At 45.6% G+C, this 18,665-nt stretch overlaps 1 protein-coding gene across 1 annotated transcript in view; it reads right to left on the minus strand.

Moving 5' to 3' along the window:
• Positions 1-10,346: 10,346 nt before the first annotated feature.
• The window catches only part of PRRT3 (proline rich transmembrane protein 3), a 57,158-nt gene continuing 48,839 nt past the window's right edge, over positions 10,347-18,665 (minus strand). Inside the window, exon 4 of the mRNA XM_068252609.1 lies at positions 10,347-13,466. Within this exon, the coding sequence (XP_068108710.1) occupies positions 11,446-13,466 (2,021 nt within the window). The 3' untranslated portion in view covers positions 10,347-11,445. The remainder of the gene's footprint in view (positions 13,467-18,665) is intronic.

The raw sequence follows: 18,665 nt of genomic DNA on the forward strand, positions 1-18,665 counted from the left end.
CCCCATTTCCAGCCTCCTCTTTCATTTGTGGTAACCCCTCCTTCATGTCCAGGTGCCACCTTTGGCTGCAGCCACCCAAAGCCCGGGCCTTTGTGGCCTTTCCAGAAATCCGGCAATGGCCGCTGTAATTTTGGAGCAATCACAACACTCTGTACTGAGTATTCCTGAGTCTTGTGATTGGCCGAAAACTTCTGTGGTATTCCGATTACCGCTGTAACATTCTGCATTCTCTGATTGGTCTAATGGCAAAAAAAAAAGACTCCTCAGAAAATTAGAAATCTGCAGAATTTGTAATCGGCAATTCCAAGCATCCCTAGTACAGATTCAAGACTGTGACTATTCCAACCACGTGGTTGAGACATCTGATTCCATGTCTGGTATGTTTAACATACTGTACCGAATGACTTTTTTTTGCAATCTATTTATACCACTTCATTAAAAAAAAATTTTTTGAACAAGTGTGACCACCATGATCTCCCTCCATAACTGTGCAGCCACCATGATTTCTTTCACCAAGTAACAGTGTAGCCACCATGATTTTTCACCAAGTAACAGTGCAGCCACATTGACTCCTCCCGCCAAGTAACAGTGCAGCCACCATGACTCCTCCCGCCAAGTAACAGTGCAGCCACCATGACTCCTCCCGCCAAGTAACAGTGCAGCCACCATGACTCCTCCCGCCAAGTAACAGTGCAGCCACCATGACTCCTCCCGCCAAGTAACAGTGCAGCCACCATGACGCCTCCCGCCAAGTAACAGTGCAGCCACCATGACTCCTCCCGCCAAGTAACAGTGCAGCCACCATGACTCCTCCCGCCAAGTAACAGTGCAGCCACCATGACTCCTCCCGCCAAGTAACAGTGCAGCCACCATGACTCCTCCCGCCAAGTAACAGTGCAGCCACCATGACTCCTCCCGCCAAGTAACAGTGCAGCCACCATGACTCCTCCCGCCAAGTAACAGTGCAGCCACCATGACTCCTCCCGCCAAGTAACAGTGCAGCCACCATGACTCCTCCCGCCAAGTAACAGTGCAGCCACCATGACTCCTCCCGCCAAGTAACAGTGCAGCCACCATGACTCCTCCCGCCAAGTAACAGTGCAGCCACCATGACTCCTCCCGCCAAGTAACAGTGCAGCCACCATGACTCCTCCCGCCAAGTAACAGTGCAGCCACCATGACTCCTCCCGCCAAGTAACAGTGCAGCCACCATGACTCCTCCCGCCAAGTAACAGTGCAGCCACCATGACTCCTCCCGCCAACAGTGCAGCCACCATGACTCCTCCCACCAACAGTGCAGCCACCATTCCTCCCACCAAGTAACAGTGCAGCCACCATGACTCCTACCGCCAAGTAACAGTGCAGCCACCATTACTCTGACGCCTCCCATGAAATGACCCCTGCTAAAGAGGCGGAGCACTGTATCAGAGGGAGGATTCAAGATGGTCAATGAGATGCAAATAATTCTGAATTGGTGCAGGTTTATGAAAATTCTGTATGTGAACATATGATACTTGAAAATAGACCAATCAAATTTCATCTCAGTTGAGATTCAATCGGTCCATTATAAAGCTGTCTACATTTACATGTTCCTGCACCAACTCAGCGTCATTTGCATCTCACTGACTGACCATGCCTAGGTAGCACTAGTATTTGCCCACCCGCCCGTCCTGGGACTCACTGTAGCTGCAGCGGCTGCTTCCCCAAGGCTTGCCCTGGTGGAGATCATCTAAATCATACACGACAAACTCTGGCTCACAAGCCAAATCTGGCAGAAAGAGCCATCAAATTTGGCCCACAAGTAGTTTCTCCACTTTGCATTATGTTCGGCCCACTCTAGACCACCAGGGGGGCTATATGGGGGAGAGCAGAAACACTAAACACCAGGGAACTGTATAGGGGAGAGAGAGAGGCCCACTAGACACCAGGGAACTGTATAGGGGAGAGAAATGACCACTAGACACCAGGGAACTGTATAGGGGAGGGAGGGGGGCCACTAGACGCCAGGGAACTGTATAGAGGATGGGGGGCATTAGACACCATGGAACTGTATAGCGGAGGAAGAACCACTAGACACCAGCGGACTCTATAGGGGAGGGAGGAACTCTAGACACCAGGAAACTGTATAGAGGCGGTATTTAGGACCACTAGACACCAGGGAACTGTATAAGGGAGGGAGGGAGATGGCCATTAGACACTGAGGCTGGCCCGCGGCTTAGTCCCATTGTTCAATTTCAGCCCACTTTGTACTATTTAATTTGAGTTTGACACCCGTGATCTAAATAAAGAGTCCATTCACGTTGTCCATTTTTAATGACATATTTTATTTACACGCATCATTTGGCACACAGCATGGCTAAAACACAAGCCTTGATACTGGATTATCTACAAGTACAAATATGCAGGTTCCTGTGCGGTGATGGAGAGGCACACCACATGGAGTCATGTGACCACCTCCCCTCAGATTGTCACAGCTTTATCCGTATGCTTCACACTAACACACAAGCCGGGTCGCCGGCCCCCTGCTTCAGCTGCCATGGAGACTTCCCTGCTGGTTGCGGGGGCTCGAAAACGGGAAAACTTCACTTATGACAGTTGCTGGTGCGAAAAAGTATAACAGCATGTGTACATATTTACAGTAGTATAAAGACCTATATATACACAAAGGTTCGCTTCACGTGTGTAAAGGGTTACTCCACCTAACTGATATTTCAGTTTTTAAAGCTGAATGCCAAGTACAACATTGTTATTTTAGATTTTGATAGTGCGGAGGAAAGGATTATGACCTCTTTGTGGTTTTCTGCTGTCCATCTCTCATTGGCGTGAACCTTTTTCACTTCCTGTCCCGCTGACAGATATTACTGGGTGGAGTTTACAGCTGGTTGTGTTTTAAAGTGAGCGAAGCGCCATTTATAGCACATCAGGGAATCTCAATAGCCTATTAAATATGCATGCCCACAATGTGGCTCATTAATTAAAAAAAAACCTTAAATTTTACCTCTAAAAGTTTAGCAGTTTATTACCCTACTTCCGTGGCCTGCCCAACAGGCAGGGGCTACAGTACATGGATGATACACATGGAAGAGGGGGCTGCACATGGAATGGGAGGGGCTACAGTACATGGATGATACACATGGAAGAGGGGGCTGCATGTGCTATGGGAGGGGCTGCAGTACATGAATGTTACACATGGAAGAGGGGGCTGCATGTGAGAGTAAGGAGTAAGGAGGGTTCTGGGAAATGAAACTCATAGAAGTCACAACTATTCCCCAAGGCTCAGAAGACAACAGTGGATGAAGCTGTACTCCAAGTGTTTGATTGAAAAAGACAAGTGCAAAGAGAACTGGAGCAAAAGTGGTTAAGTTGCTTAAAACCATCAGTCAGGATCCCCATTTTATTTAGAAGCTGCTGAAACCAAACTTGTTGCTCAAGGCAACAGCTCCGCTTTGTATACATCTTTCATTGCACCTCCCTTGATAAATCAAGAACAGTAAACTACTCACAGCTAAAATAACAGGTGGACTGACCCAGAGCCGGAACAAGGTCCTCCAGCACCCAAGGCTGAGACGCCAAAGTGCGCCCCTCCATCCCTCACACCCCAGCCATCACTCACTGATTGCTCTTAGACTAAGAGGTGCCCCAGCCCCCCCCCCCCCCCCCTAACACCTTATCTGGTTGCAGTCACTGCCACATGGGACTTTTTCGGCCAGCCAACCGAACACTAATCGGCCTGATTCCACCACAACCCAAGGAGACACACTCCTCTCTCTCTCTCTCTTTACCCAAGGAGAGTCCGAGGGACATCTGATTCAAGTATCACTGCAAAGTGTTTGAGTGCCATAGACGGCAGCGGATTAACCCCTCGGCCCCTTTCCCTGGCCTTTTATCTTTGCCTAACCTGCATAATCTTCTGTATCTACTGTATGCTTAAAGTGCTGTTTTACTGCATCACTGTGTTTACTTCTCCACTGTACTCTTTGTGTTTATAATCTGAATACTAATAATAATCTGAACATTTGTATAGCGATTTTCTCCTGTCGGACTCAAAGCGCTCAAGAGCTGCAGCCACTGGGACGCGCTCAGGAGGCCACCCTGCAGTGTTAGGGAGTCTTGCCTTGAACTCCTTACTGAATAGTTACTGACCCTAGCCAGGATTTGAACCCTGGTCTCCCATGTCAAAGGCAGAATCCTTAACCAGTACACTATCCAGCCACCTGTTTTTACTGTATTATTACCTGTGTTTACTGTATTATTGTATGTTTACTGTACCATTGCCGTCCCTGAAGTGCCAAAACCAATTCCTGGTACAACCCCTGTTGTATTTGGCGAAATAAACCGATTCCGATGATTCCCCTTTTTTATTTCTCTCTGCTTCAAACCCAATAGGGGAATGATTGCTGAGTAAGTTGTGTGCCCCCTCCTACACTGCGCCCTGAGGCCGGAGCCTCTCTCACCTCGGCCCTGAACTGAGCTTCTGTTGTGACACTATACTGGATCCTTGCATATTAATCCACTGTTATACCTTGAAATAAAAGTCTATAATAATTGTACAGATGCTGTCTATTACTCCTCCAAACTATCATGTTTTTCTGCAGAGCCGGGACAAGATCCACCAGCACCCAAGGCTGAGAGACCAAACTGCGCCCCTCTATCCCTCACACCCCAGGCGTCACACACTAATTTCTATTAGACTAAGAGGCGCCCCAAGGCCCCCAACACCCTAATCTCCAGTTATCTGGCTTGCAATCACTGTCATGTATCCACTTCTCCTATTTCTCTCTGCTTCAAACACAATTTAGAAATGATAGCTGAGCTGAGTGTGCCCCTTCCTACACAGCGCCCTGAGGCTGGAGCCTCTGTCGCCTCTGCCTCGGCCCAGCCCTGTTTTTCTGTCACCTCCAGCTATATGAAAATGCTGCAGTGCAGAGAAGTCCAATCACAGCTGAAAGTGCGGACTGTCATGTGATCACTCCTCGCCCCTCCCTTCTGATGACTCATGCTGTCTAGATGGGAAGAAGAAAGTGTTACAAAAAGCTTATTTCATATTTAGTAATGACGGTTTATTCCATCTTTCTTTATCATACAGCAAATCCACACAACAACTCCAATCCATCTTCCTCTCCTTACATAGCCACCTACACAGTACAAGAATTGGAACTTGTGTGACAATGCTTTTCCGGGCTGTTTAGATGTGTCACTAGCTTTCAGGCTAGCAATGCGTTCTGTTGCTATACGGTGGGAGGGCCAAGAGAGAGACACACAAGGAGCGTCAGAGAGGGGATGGGGGTGAGTGGGCTGCTGTACTCATGCTAGATCCTCGACACAGGCGGTCGTTATCAACCTTCTCAGGCGAGTTTTTTTTTTCAAACGTTTGTACAGTGGTACAAAGAGCTCAATAATACTGAAACTGAAAACAAAGCAAGATAAGCATAGCACATTTCATAAACAAATTGTATAAAAATCAGCATGGCAATAATACAGCTTCGTCACAGACAGCATGGGTCATTAGAAGGGAGGGGAGTGAGGCGTGATCATGCAGGAGTCAGCATAACCAGGCTTGAGAGACCTGCAGGCTAAAAAACTGCATCTGAGCTTTAATCAAAGATCAAAATTAACAATTACCCCTCAGAGAGAGACGCCTCAGGATCCGTTTGAGGCTTCCCTCGGTGGTCCGCAGTGCCCCTGATGCTTAGTGCAGACCCCCTCCTCGACCTGCCTACGTGGGCTCCGTGCTACTGCACATGCGTGCTCGAGCTTACAATGTGTGGCCATGGGCGGGGCTGCTCTCAGCGAAGGGGGACAGACCACGAGGGGAAGCCTCAATAGGATTCTGAGAATTTCCTCTTTTTAGGTAAGTACATTTAAATACTTTTGGACAGCCACGCAATTGGTATTGCTTAAAAGGAAATAAATATGGCAGCATCTATATCCCTCTCACTTCAGTTGTCCTTTAAATTTGCGGCAACCGTTTTTTTTCCCACAAATTTGCACACATATTTTAATGAGCGTGAACCCTGCCTTAAAGGTGCGCTAACAGAAATCTACAGCTCTCTTGAAAGAGCAGCAGCGATTCTGTATGTTTTCGCTACCCAAGGCATTTTGTAACTAAATGTTATTAAATAGATTGTCTTCTTCCTGCAACAACTCTCAGCCAAACTATATGTTTTCAAAACAGCCAGAAAGTTAAAACACTTTCTTGTAACCAAGGTAACAGTGTAGTGTTTTGTGTGATTTCTCACCAGCTTGTGTCATTGGTTTAGTGCTTTCCTAAAAGTCGTAAGGAATCAGAAGGTAAGCATTTGAGACGTTCCCTAAACTGTTTTTAAAATGTATTGTGCCTAAAGCCTTTCATCTATGTCTTGTCGTAAATAAGATGATTGCAGTTGTTAGCGCACTGGTAGCATAAAAAACGTTGACTACCGAAGGAAAATTGTTATAGGATTAATATTCGGGAGTCACCTCTTCTGTCAGGTCATCTGACTCAGCACCAAAACACATGACCATTTGAGTATACAGCGGCAGCTCTATTATATAATGTGAGAGTACACACAGTACAGGAAGAAAAGGTCCTACTGTATATAAGGGATTTGTAACACATAAACATGCCGATTCTGATGATCTGACACAGGCAGTGACTTCTGACAGCTGATCTTAGAACCATTTTTGTAATTGTAATTAAAAAAAGAGTCACATGGTACGTTTTTAACCTGTGTATTGTGAAACTGCACGGTGTCAGAAAGTTAGGTGGTGCCAGTTAAGGAAAAGCTTAAAGTGGACCTGAACTCTTGCACATGACAGAATGAAAACAGAGAGAAATGTACCTTGTGTGTATTTAGAGAGTTTAGCCTGTCTAATTCCTCCTCCTCATCTGTGACTAATCACAAGTGTAATTTCATCTCTCAGTCGTGTCAGCCAGCTGCCTAGCAGAGTAGCGAATTTGTAAACACAGGATGTTAACCCTATGTCTGCTTCCATGATAGCAGGAAGTAGACACGCTGCAGATGTATTGCAGGGTTTCTATCAGCTGTAACAAATAATTGTTTTACTTTAAATGTTATTATGCTGCTGCTTATCTTTTACAGCAGAGAGGAAATTCAGGTCCACTTTAAAAACAGTTGAAAAATGGGGGAGGGGTGGTTACTTAACTGTTCCAAGGAAACAGGCATGTATTCCAAAAAAGGAAGTCATTTAGACACACAGGACAACGCGTTTCACAGGTCATGCCTGCTTCGTCGGGCCAAAATAGAGTGTAGTCAACACAGTGCCTCCAAAAAACCTTTACATGCTTGTTACTTAGGAGCAGGTCAGTAACTACCCTTGCTTCATTTATAAACTGTTTTTAAGCTTTTTATTGTTGTTGTTGGTGCTTTCTACTTCAATCTCTCGTTACCCACCTTGGTGGTGGTTGGGGGGATATTTTACCTGCCCTTTCCTTCTTTAGCGTGCAACGACACCCTCAACCAGAGAAGTGACACAGGCTCATAATCTGCTCCCGCATTGTGTTTGGTCGTCTTTCAGGCAACCTCACATTGACATTTCCAGATCCTTGTGGTAGCAGTCATTCAGCAAGAATGCTAACTGCGCTGTCTGACATATTAATGGGCACTAGAGGGATAGCCGCAGAAAAACATTGCACAGCAAGCAAATAAAATATGGGAACTACATCAAACACTACATCTGGGATAACTTAAGGTGGCCACTAACGGTCCAATTTCTAGCAAAAAATAATTTGAGTGATCCGATAATTCTGATTGGAAGAGAAATCGTTCACCACCCCATAAACGGATCAATCTTTGCTTCCTATCGATCACAACCAACAAGAAAATCCAAATTTTGGTTTGACCAAAATCCAATCACACGACTATTTATTATAATCGTTCGTAATCGATTGTGCCCATCAATAGAGATTTGCAACCAATCCGATCAGAATTTCTGATTGCTCTAACGATTTTTCACTCGAAATTTGATCGTTAGTGGCCACCTTAAAGAAGGTTAACATGTTTTTCACATTTCTTTCCACATCTAAAGGGATCCTGTAGTGGCAACAGATTTTACTTGCAGTTTGCACCCTTCCTGTATATGCACAGTGTTCACATTGGCCCAGATTCTGTACAATCAGGAGGGTTGGGCCCCCATGCAGGGTAGAAGAGAGTGGGAGTGGTCTTGAATAGCATGAATTTATTTGTGGCTTATGTTATGGAGAAGCATGTGGTCACTTTTATCAAATAAGAGATTTGTAAGGCTCTGATTTGCTGGTTATAATCATGAGTCATTTTGGTTTTCTAAACAGGAGGCAGTTACAGCCAATCAGAGTATTACAAATCTATTACATGATCAGTCTGGTGATTTCCATATGTTGTGCTACAGGACATCACCTCTACGGTGGAGAAGGTACCAGCTCCATTGGTTGTCCACCAAGCCAGGCAGATACCTGATAAGCATTATACCACTACAAATGTTACGTTAACAATTAGTCAAATGCAAACGGGGATTGGGGTCATTTGGGGGTTTTAAGGTACCCATACATCTTTTGACTTGGCGGCCGATACACCGCCTGATTCGACAATTCTTATCACATCCAATGAAAATTGTTGCTGCCATGTACATGTCCGATCGACGATGCGACCAATTTCAGTCCAAACACATTGATTGGACATCAGGCCATAGTGTTGGGCAATATGTCGGGCCGTAGTGGTTGATCAGGAGCGCGGTGGTAACGTTGGTGCATGGCGGAGTGATGCCGGCAACCACGTGGAGTGCGTCTATGGGCGGAGGATGGAGCCCAGAGCCAGCAGTGGATACGGACCGGTAATGTGTACTGCGCGGGTCACGGCTGGCACACATTCGGCATTAGGGGAGAACAGCGGCTGGGGGCGGCATCACAAGGCCGATTCCGGAATGATTTCAGAATGAAATTGATCATGGATCGGCCTGCGGTGTATGGGCAGCTGACAGATCTCTCTCCCTTACCAGATTCAATCAGAGAGAGATCTGTCTCTTGGTCTAATCTGCCCATCATCGCTAGATTTATGGCTACCTTTACTAGTTCATTTATCACCTGGAAAATCACCAGGCCAACCCTATCCAACTGGAAGATGTTGTTAAAATAAGAGAACAGATTATTAGATGGAACACTTGACTAGAGACAGTCATAGTGATGCATATTGGCATGTACTGTGTGGCCTGTAGGCTATCTTCAGGCCCAGTGGCGTAGCTAAGGAGCTATGGGCCCCAGTGCGAGATTTATATTCGCATCCTCCCCCCCCCCCCCCCAAGTACTCTAAACATACAATTGATACGGCGCACCAAAACCTGCCAAGGCCAACCACAGTGTCAGAGGTGCAAGAAGGGGATGGGGAAAAGCTTGTTAATGATTATTATCATTCAAAGCATTTATAGAAGTGATCATTACAAGTACAGGACCAATAAAGAGCTAATACTGCAGTTGAGAGAGGGCCCTACGGGGACCCTCTGGCCCAAGGGCCCCGGTGCGGTTGAGACCTCTGCAACACCTATTGCTATGCCACTGTTCAGGCCAGACGCTACATGCGGCCTGTACCACTCTTGTTGCTATAGTTTCCCCTCATGAATCGCTTGTTGGGATGCACTGCACTATTCAGAAAAAGGACAGATACTTGGTATAATAACTGTATACTGTACACATCACGGCAGCTGTATGACAGAAGGTAAGCATTCGCACCATCTAAAGCAACCAATCAGATTCCAGCTGTCATCTCTCTGGTGCAGGTTTGGAAACGAGAGCAAGTTACCGGTTAGTTGCTATGGCAAAAAAAAAATCACAAATACAAGATCTTACTGCGCTTCACATATATTACTGGAGCCAAAATTTAATATGAAATACGTGGCAATTCTGGTGGGGTGCTCTGCTCTAGATCACCTCGTCTGCAAACCAATTCAAATCCCCTTGCAATAGCGCTCAATTCCACAATTCCAAGACACCTGATGCCTTCAATCAATCGTCCTAGTTGTGAACCGCACCTCAGAAAAAAATGGACATATAATAATGCAGACGGTAACTCAGATAAAATGCACCATAGTGTAAATCTTTTACTGTAAAACCTTAACCGCGGGTCAGAGAATTGGTGATTATATGCTGTTATATTCTGCTTTAAATGTAAGCACAATACTTTTAAGGCTTTAAATTAAAAGTGTGTTGTACCATAAATGGAAGAGAAAGCAGTGGTACTGTATCCCATAAAAGCATGCACTTTATTGCGAAACAGTTAGCATAGATACCGTGGTTGCAGTGTGGGTGGGCGGAGCCTGACAGCTGTTTCACGGTTACCCTCTTCCTCAGAGGCCAAAGCACAAGCCTGTGTGCTTTGGCCTCTGAAGAAGAGTGCAACCGCGAAACAGCTGTCAAGCTCCGCCCACCCCCAATGCTAGCCTCGGTATTTATGCTGTTTTGCAATAAAGTGTATGCTTTTATGATATACAGTGCCACTGCTTTCTCTTTCAGTATGGTACAACAGGCTGCTCAAGTGTGCACTTTTTTTTCCCGAGGTGTTTTTTACAAGTAGGATGATTGAAGGCATCAGGTGTCTTGGAATTGGGGAATTACGCGCTCTTGCAAGGGAATTTGAATTGGATATGGCAAAGAACGAGACTCCCTTCAGTTATTTACAAATAACCCCTAATATGTCTGTACAGTATACACAAAGGTATTGACTACATCCTGGACTTGTGTAGTTTGTAAAAGTTGCTACCAAGTCCTTCAATGTATCATCTATATTGTACATCACTGTGTTAGGATAAGTCTGATTGTCATTAAACATCCACCAACGGAGTTTTGTCACATGTTAAGGTCAGATCAGGGCCTAGTGGTGCAGAATAAGTAGTAGGCCTCAGAGAGTTACCATGGATACCTCTGCTGCTGCACAGACAATGTCCTAGCTCTGCTTAGCTTGCTCGACATGTACCTCGAAAGTGCTCACAGTACCGCATTTTGTACAATTCCTATCAGCTGTAGAAGACTGATATTCAACAGAGACTTAAAGTCAGCCACACAGTTCCTGATGTCGTTTCTGATTCACTAATAAGTCAAAGTCATACATATTCACAACGTCCTTTTAGGCTATGGCTTTTAGCCTTTTTTTTTTCATTTGGCTTGTGAAAAAGTTCAGTTTGATAGTTCAAAATAAATACTTTAAAAAAATCTGTAAAAAAAAATGCAGGTATACCTTGTTATTTATAAACTCAACACACACAATGTGCTTATGATCCTTGCTGTATATATAACCAAAGCAGAGGATTCTGGGTACTGGTGTATATTTTGTTGCTTTCCTAATAATAGGTATTCTTTCTTCCTCAAAAAGAAAAAAAAAGTTCTAGTATTTTCCTCCCACTAGTAAGAAATTTTCATTAAAAACATGGCAACCTTTTTGTAGTTTAGAAGTCCATTTTGTAGGTAACACTGTTTTAAGGTCACAGTTCGATGGTGTCGCTTGCAATACTGTGTGAATCTGTGGTCTGACTTCTCTCCATGAACTTCCTGCTGATGGATTTCTCAGGCTCGCTACTCTTGGAAATTATGCTGGGTTGGGATCCTTGCTTAAGAAGGTGAGTCGAAGGTGCCTCTTCGAGAGGAAGACTTTCCACCGAAGAGAGGCCGTGGCGCCAGGGATTCCAGCTGATTTTAATGGACCCTTTGGAAACACTGTCCAATGAGCTAATGGAAGCCACAGGTTCTGATGTCACATCTCGTGGAAGCTCTTTGCTCTGCTGCATACTTTCACTTGGAGAGTCAACCTCCGTAGTAGAGCTACCCTGGGCCAAGCTGTATAAGTAGTCTGGATTGCTACACCGTCTCATTTTCAAGTCCGCAGAGATCAAAGGGTCTATTGTCTGGTTCATAGCAGAACTTTCTTTCAGTGAAGAGCACGAATCTTGTCTTGTTAGGTAACTGGGGTACTGAAGACTGGAATCCAAAAAGATACTGTCGCGGACCAAATGTTCCCTAAACAGAGCTTCATCTATGCTTCTGCTGAGGTTAATGGGTGATGGAGGCCGAAACTCTAGATCTGTGAGTGACAGCATGGATTCCTTTTCAAAACAAATACTGGTGTAGGAGCGGCCCATGGTCACGTTCTGAGATTTGGGGCCAAACACACCCTCGGGTCTGGGTTTGAAAAGAGGTGATGAAGATCGGCTATTGTTGCCAGGAACGCTCTTTGTCTCATTGTTTTCTTTGAGGATTCGAAGTGGAACACTCTCAGCTTGGTTCCTAATGATGCTCTTACTGATGTTGTTGTTGACCATCCTATCTTGGATGTTGTTTGTCCAGTCATAACAGTTATTGGGATACTCTGGTGCCTCTGTCTTTTTGTAGGTGCAGAAATAGCTGACAATTTTAGACCAGCACGTGTGATCACTGCTACTGCACAGTAGACAAAAACTGTGGGAGGCTACAAAAATCATGGAGAAGCACAAAGCTAATTCAAAGATTCTATACCAAAACTGAAGGAACCACCAGGACCAAGAAAATTCTGTCTTCTTGCCGAGCAGTCCATAAAGCCACAATATGGCATAGACTTGCAGGCCACAACACAGGAGTCCAAAAATACTGCCAACCACTAATACTCTAGCGGACGTAAACATACATTTGATATTTCGCTCTTGGGTTTGGATCACAGAGATGTCTTCAGCAACTGGTGAGACCCTCTGCGTTTCATTCATGATATCCTTGCTGCTCTTTCTCAGTTTATAATAAGCCACAAAGTTACTAACCATGAGGAAGATGCCCCAGGAAATGGACAGGATCTGCAGGACCATGTTCACTGAAGCATTCAAGAGATGGGTCAAGAGATCAGCACTCAGAAGAACAATGAAGTGGATTACTGCAATAACAGCCAGCAAAGCCAGGCTCTGAAACTTTGAAGGGAGCAGTTGTAGACGGGCTATCTTCAGAACTAAAAGGACTAAGGTGGCAAATGCGGAAAGCATAAGTGGGAAAGTAACGTTGTATAAAACAAGAGCAAGGGTTCGTGAGATCTTCCCTTTTGTTCCGTAGGGGTCCAGGAGAAAATACACTCCTCGGAGGATTCCAATCACAAACAAGAGGGCATTGGCGGCAATTACATAAGGAAGAAAGGTAACTTGTAGGATTGGGGACCCAATGAGGTTGATCAATGCAATTACAGATAGAAGAAGGAAGATGGCGCCAGTTCCATAGACATGCATATCCCAAGCGAAGCTCAGAGTGTGCTGTAGGTCATCCCACCTTAGAAGGGTTTTGTTGGTGCTAACAAATTCACATGTGCCACTGTTCTTGGAGCAAATCAGAGTCTCTAAAGTTGGTTTTCTAGATGGAAAGTTGGTTGGGATATCAATCAGTTGTGGACGACGGAAAGCCTTTTGTGTGGTGACCCTTATTTCACCACGCCGCCCGTTCTTCCTGGTGGCGTTTGCTTCTGCTGGCTGTAGAGGGGGAGTGCCGGGAACCGAGTCTGAAAGACAAAAACAGTTATTATTATCGGGGGGGTTTTATAAGAAACATTCCCAAATAAATTCAACTAAGCAGCTCTTAAAAAAAGTGGAACATTTATTTTGTGCTTTTGGATAGCATACATTTTAAAAAGCCATGCGCTAATTTGGGTGTGGGCATAACCGGAAAAAAACGAAGGGAGCATCTTGATAGTGGTGGTAGAATATTGGTAAATTTACAGATGTTATACAAACTAATTGACATAGTGGAATATCGCCAATATTTGCAGATATTTCCCTACGACCTAACCTCTCCCCACTCTCACATGGAACCCTCTAATAGCTAATAACCCCCCTTCCCTAGGAAACTAATAACAAACCCCCCCCTCCCCCGGACAACTAATAACCCCTCCCCGGGCAACTAATAACCCTCCCCCCATTTTTGGTCATGCTACAATTAGCTGCTCCTTTTGGATCGGCTGGAAAGGGGCAGAACCTCTGCTAGATTTTATTGCCGCCGGTCTCCTGTCCTACTGACACAAAAAAAAACTAACAGAATATGAAGTTGCATAAGGTCATGTTTAATTCAAGATGATCTGTTACAAATATGCATTTGCAAAAACTTAGAGGGACTGGGGTTATATAGAGTGCGGGATAGATTATGCAGAACACTAACTGCTGTTCTGTCCTGTCAAACAGCATCTGGCATATGCACTGGGAGTCAGCAATGCAAACCCAGCCAGTCAAATAACAAGGAAATAAATATTGCAAAATGACTTAAAGAGGAACTCCAGTGAAAATAACGTAATAAAAAAGTGCTTAATTTTTACAATCATTACGTATAAATGATTTAGTCAGTGTTTGCCCATTGTAAAATCTTTCCTCTCCCTGATTTACATTCTGACACATGGTGACATTTTTACTGCTGGCAGGTGATGTCAGTGGAAGGAGATGCTGCTTGCTTTTTTGGCATTTGGAATTCCCACAATCCAACAAGGTTCACAGACAGGAAACTGCCAGGACCATGGTCCTGACATCACACTGTGGGAGGGGTTTCACCACAATATCAGCCATACAGACCCCCCTGCTGATCTATTTGAGAAAATGTAGAGATTTCTCCTGGAAAAGGCCTATCAGCTACTGATTGGAATTAAGTTCAATCCTTGGTTAAAGCTTCTCTTTAATTGTCACATGGGGAAAAAAACTGTGAATTGCAAACAAAGACATATTCCACAGGGCATGCATTAGAAAAACACAAACCTGAATTAGGGCTTTCACTTAGAGAAATCACAGCGTTTTTTCGACTATTTTAATGGAACATAAAAGTACCAGAGACATTTCACATTCCCCAAGGTTTTAGCCGAATAACACCCGTAATCCTATTTTACACTCCGAATACGCAGCCTGTCACACAGTAAGTCTCGTGTGTAGGACTGGCTGCCGTGGTGTCACATAACTGTAAATAGTGGTTGTGGTACCAGAGAGCTGACAGGCCTCTCTCCGGCCTACATGAAAGGCCTGACTGATACAGGCGATTAGAGAGGCTATTAGACATCAATTGGCCGTGAATTATGCATCCTGCGGCCGATCAATCAGATCTGTACAGACGGGTATAATGTAAGTGTGGAATGCCTGCATTCCTGAGCCTTCGAGTCACGGCCTTCTCACTACAATGAGGCGCATTCATGCTATCGCTGGCAAGATAATGTGACATAATTCTATGTTATGCTATGGGGCGGAGCCGGCGAGATGAATCAGAGTCTCCATACATGTGGTTTGTTTTCATGTTAGTATAGACAGTATGATCACAGGGAAGTAAATCTGAAATTCTGTAAACTTCTTAAAAAAAAAAAAAAAAAGGGAGTTTTTTATGGTCTCTCAAAGCTTTGTTACAGCGCACCTGAACTGAGCTGGCTATTGAGGCTGACGTATTCATTTCCTTTTAAAGGGACCTTGAGCAGACACAAAAAAGTCAAGGTGGACTTACCTGAGGGCCCTTTCACACCGGGGCGGTGCAGTATTTTTACCGCACACCTCCACCAGGCAATTAAAGTCTATCGAGACTCTCATACTGCGACATTACGGTGCAACGTGACGGAAGTGACGTTTTTGCCAAGTCGCTTCTGCATCGAGTTGCGGCGATCTGCATCGGCCAGAAAATCATGTTAGTCTATGGCGACACGTGGATTTTTTTAAAATTATCATCACGACATTGCGGCGAGTATGCATGGAAGGGTATTTTAACAATATGCTTCTGCATACCGGAAGCAGGAAGTGACAGCAAGCGCGTGTCGCATGCGCGTCACTTCCTGCTTGGCCGGTGGCCAGATGGGGAACACCACGCAACAGTGCGTGTTCCTTGAAGGCTTGTTTTTGACGATGCGATGCACGCAAGCTCGAGCATGGCCATCATTATCTTGTTCATGCGTGGTTCAATCTTCTGAGAACCACGCATGCGCAGGGTGCTTATAGTGACGAGTGCGTGCTCAAAGCGGGTGCGCAGACGGACCCCGCATGTGCGACTTCGCTTGAAGTTGCTGGGCTAACGGAGCTGTCAGCGGGACCTCGGAGGGGACCCAGAGGAATGCGAGGGACCTTGCGGGCTATGGGGGGCTGGAGGAAGCCCCAGGTAAATACAGATTTGCTTTTTTTTGTTTCTGCTCAGGGTCCCTTTAACCACTTAATGACAACCTGACTTATAAAATCGTCCTGCTAGAGCCTCTTAATGGCTCCAGGACGTTTTTATAAGTCAGACAGTGCTGCTGCCACTGTGGACGTGCGCTTTCCTATGCACGTGCATGTTAAAATAGTGGGAAAAAAAAACACCAAACCTTTATTTCCAAATACTATATTGTCACCATACTTTGTACTAGGGACATAATTAAAATCTTGTGATAACCAGGACAAATGGGCAAATACAATGTGTGGGTTTTATGTACAGTAGCAGTGTTTATATTAAAACTATAGGGGATGAAATTGGAGAAATGTATTTTTCATTTTTTCCTTGTTTTGCCCTGTAAAATGCATACAAAATAAAGTAATTACTGAAAACAAATAACCCCAAAAAGCCCAATTGGCGGTGAAAAAAACAAGATCTAGATCATTTAATTGTGATTAGTAGTGATTAAGCTATTGGCAAATGAAAGGGATGAGCACTGAAAGGTGAAAATCGCTCTTATCCGTTAGGGTAAAAACAGCTTTGGGGTGAAGTGGTTAAACAATGCACATCTAGCAATGTATGGGTAGATCAACTAAGAGACAGATCTCTCTCTCTGATCGAATCTGCTCAGAGAGAGATCTGTTGCCTGCCCATACCCTGCAGGCCAATTCCCGATAGATTTCAGCATAAAATGTATCAGAACTCGACCTAGCAATGCTGGCTCCACCCAGCGCAGGATCATCCACTATGCAATCTGGCTGGGGCCTAGTGTGTGTCAAGGAGCCCAACAGCCACCTTTTCTGACCTCTCTCCACAGGGGGGCCCTAAATCTACTACCTTGCCTAGAGCCCCATTGCATCCTAATCCTTCTCTGGCTCCACCCCCTGCCCGGCTAGACCCCTCAACCCCCCCCCCCTCCCCCTCCCCATGTAAAATGTCCCCTGGTGCCTGTACTCTGGAAATTCTCACCTGTGCCGCTGGCATGACTCCCGGCATCCTTTTGCTGTCTCCCGCGTTACCGCGATTGATATACCACACGGCGCGTGTACCATGTGGTACAGGCACAAGCAGTAATGGGGGTGCCAGCGGAGGATGCCAGGAGTTGTGCCAGCAGGACAGGTGAGAATTTGCATAGCACAGTAACCGGGGATGGTGGAGGGGGCTGTTACACAAATGCAAGTCGGTCATCGTGACCTCAAATGCCGTTACTGACATCCACCCGATCAAGCACTTTAAATTGAGATTTTCCAGCATGTCTAGTCAATGCATTTGACCAATTTCAGCCCGAAATCAATCGAATCATCGATTGGGCAGGCAGGTTGCGGCACAGATTGTCATCCAATTCCATAAAATTATGAAATCAAACATGCAGATCAAATGTTGCTGACTGAAATCTGACTGGCTTGGTCACATGCTTGTTAGTGATTCAGACATTACTGCAGCCAAAGAGATCTGCAGGGCTGCCAGGCAACTTGTATTGCTTAAAAGAAAATAAACATGGCAGCCTCCATATGCCTTGCATTTCAGGTGTGCTTTAATCCCCATACACATGCTGTAGGGTTCTGTGTCCTTGCAACGCTCTTGGCCCTGACCTATTTATTGTGTAACAGCCCCCTCCACCATCCCCGGTTACTGTGCTATGCAAATTCTGGCCCTGACCTATTTATTGCCCAGGCGGCAACAAAGGCCCCTTATTGCCACATTAGGGAAGGGGGGTCTGTAAGGGGGTCCCCAGAGTTAATTTTTCCCAGAGGGGGTCCCATTGTTACTAGAACTGGCCCTGCCTCTCTTCAGTGTAACCAAGCGCTGCACAGCCCATCTCCTTGCAGCTTCAGTCTCTGCATGTCATGTGACAGACATCAGGAGCTGCAAGGAGATTTCTGTCACATGACATGCAGAGACAGGAGCTGTAAGGAGATAGGCTACACTTAAAAGCACGGCAGTTTTTTTTTTTTTTTTTTAAATCCTCGCTACATGACAGCCGCTGAGCAGCGGCATCCCCCCACCCTCTTCGATCGCCTCCGGCGATCAAGCCCGTCCGGAAATCCCGTTCTGAACAGGATTTCCATTAGGGCTTCCCCCGTCGCCATGGCGACGGGCGGGATGACGTCACCGATGTTGTGACGTAAAAGGGAGTCCCGATCTACCCCTCAGCGCTGCCTGGCACTGATTAGCCAGGCAGCGCATGGGGTCTGGGGGGGGGGGGGGGGGCGGCGCGGCGGGTAGTGGCGGCGATCGGTGTGCACACGCAGCTAGCAAAGTGCTAGCTGCGTGTAGCAAAAAAAGCAGGGTTACCGCCAGGAAGGTTAAAGGACAACTGAAGTGAGAAGACTACAGAGGCTGCCATGTTTATTTCCTTTTTAAACAATACCAGTTGCCTGGCAGCCCTGCTGGTCTGTTTGGCTGCAGTAGTGTCTGAATAACACCAGAAACAATCATGCAACTAATCTTTCAGCTCTGACAATAATCTCAGAAACACCTGATCTTCTGCATGTTTGCTCAGGGTCTATGGCTGAAAGTATTAGAGGCAGAGGATCAGCAGAGTTGCCAAGAAACTGGTATT

The sequence above is a fragment of the Hyperolius riggenbachi genome, chromosome 9 (assembly GCF_040937935.1).
Source record: "Hyperolius riggenbachi isolate aHypRig1 chromosome 9, aHypRig1.pri, whole genome shotgun sequence".
NCBI classification, from domain to species: Eukaryota; Metazoa; Chordata; class Amphibia; order Anura; family Hyperoliidae; genus Hyperolius; species Hyperolius riggenbachi.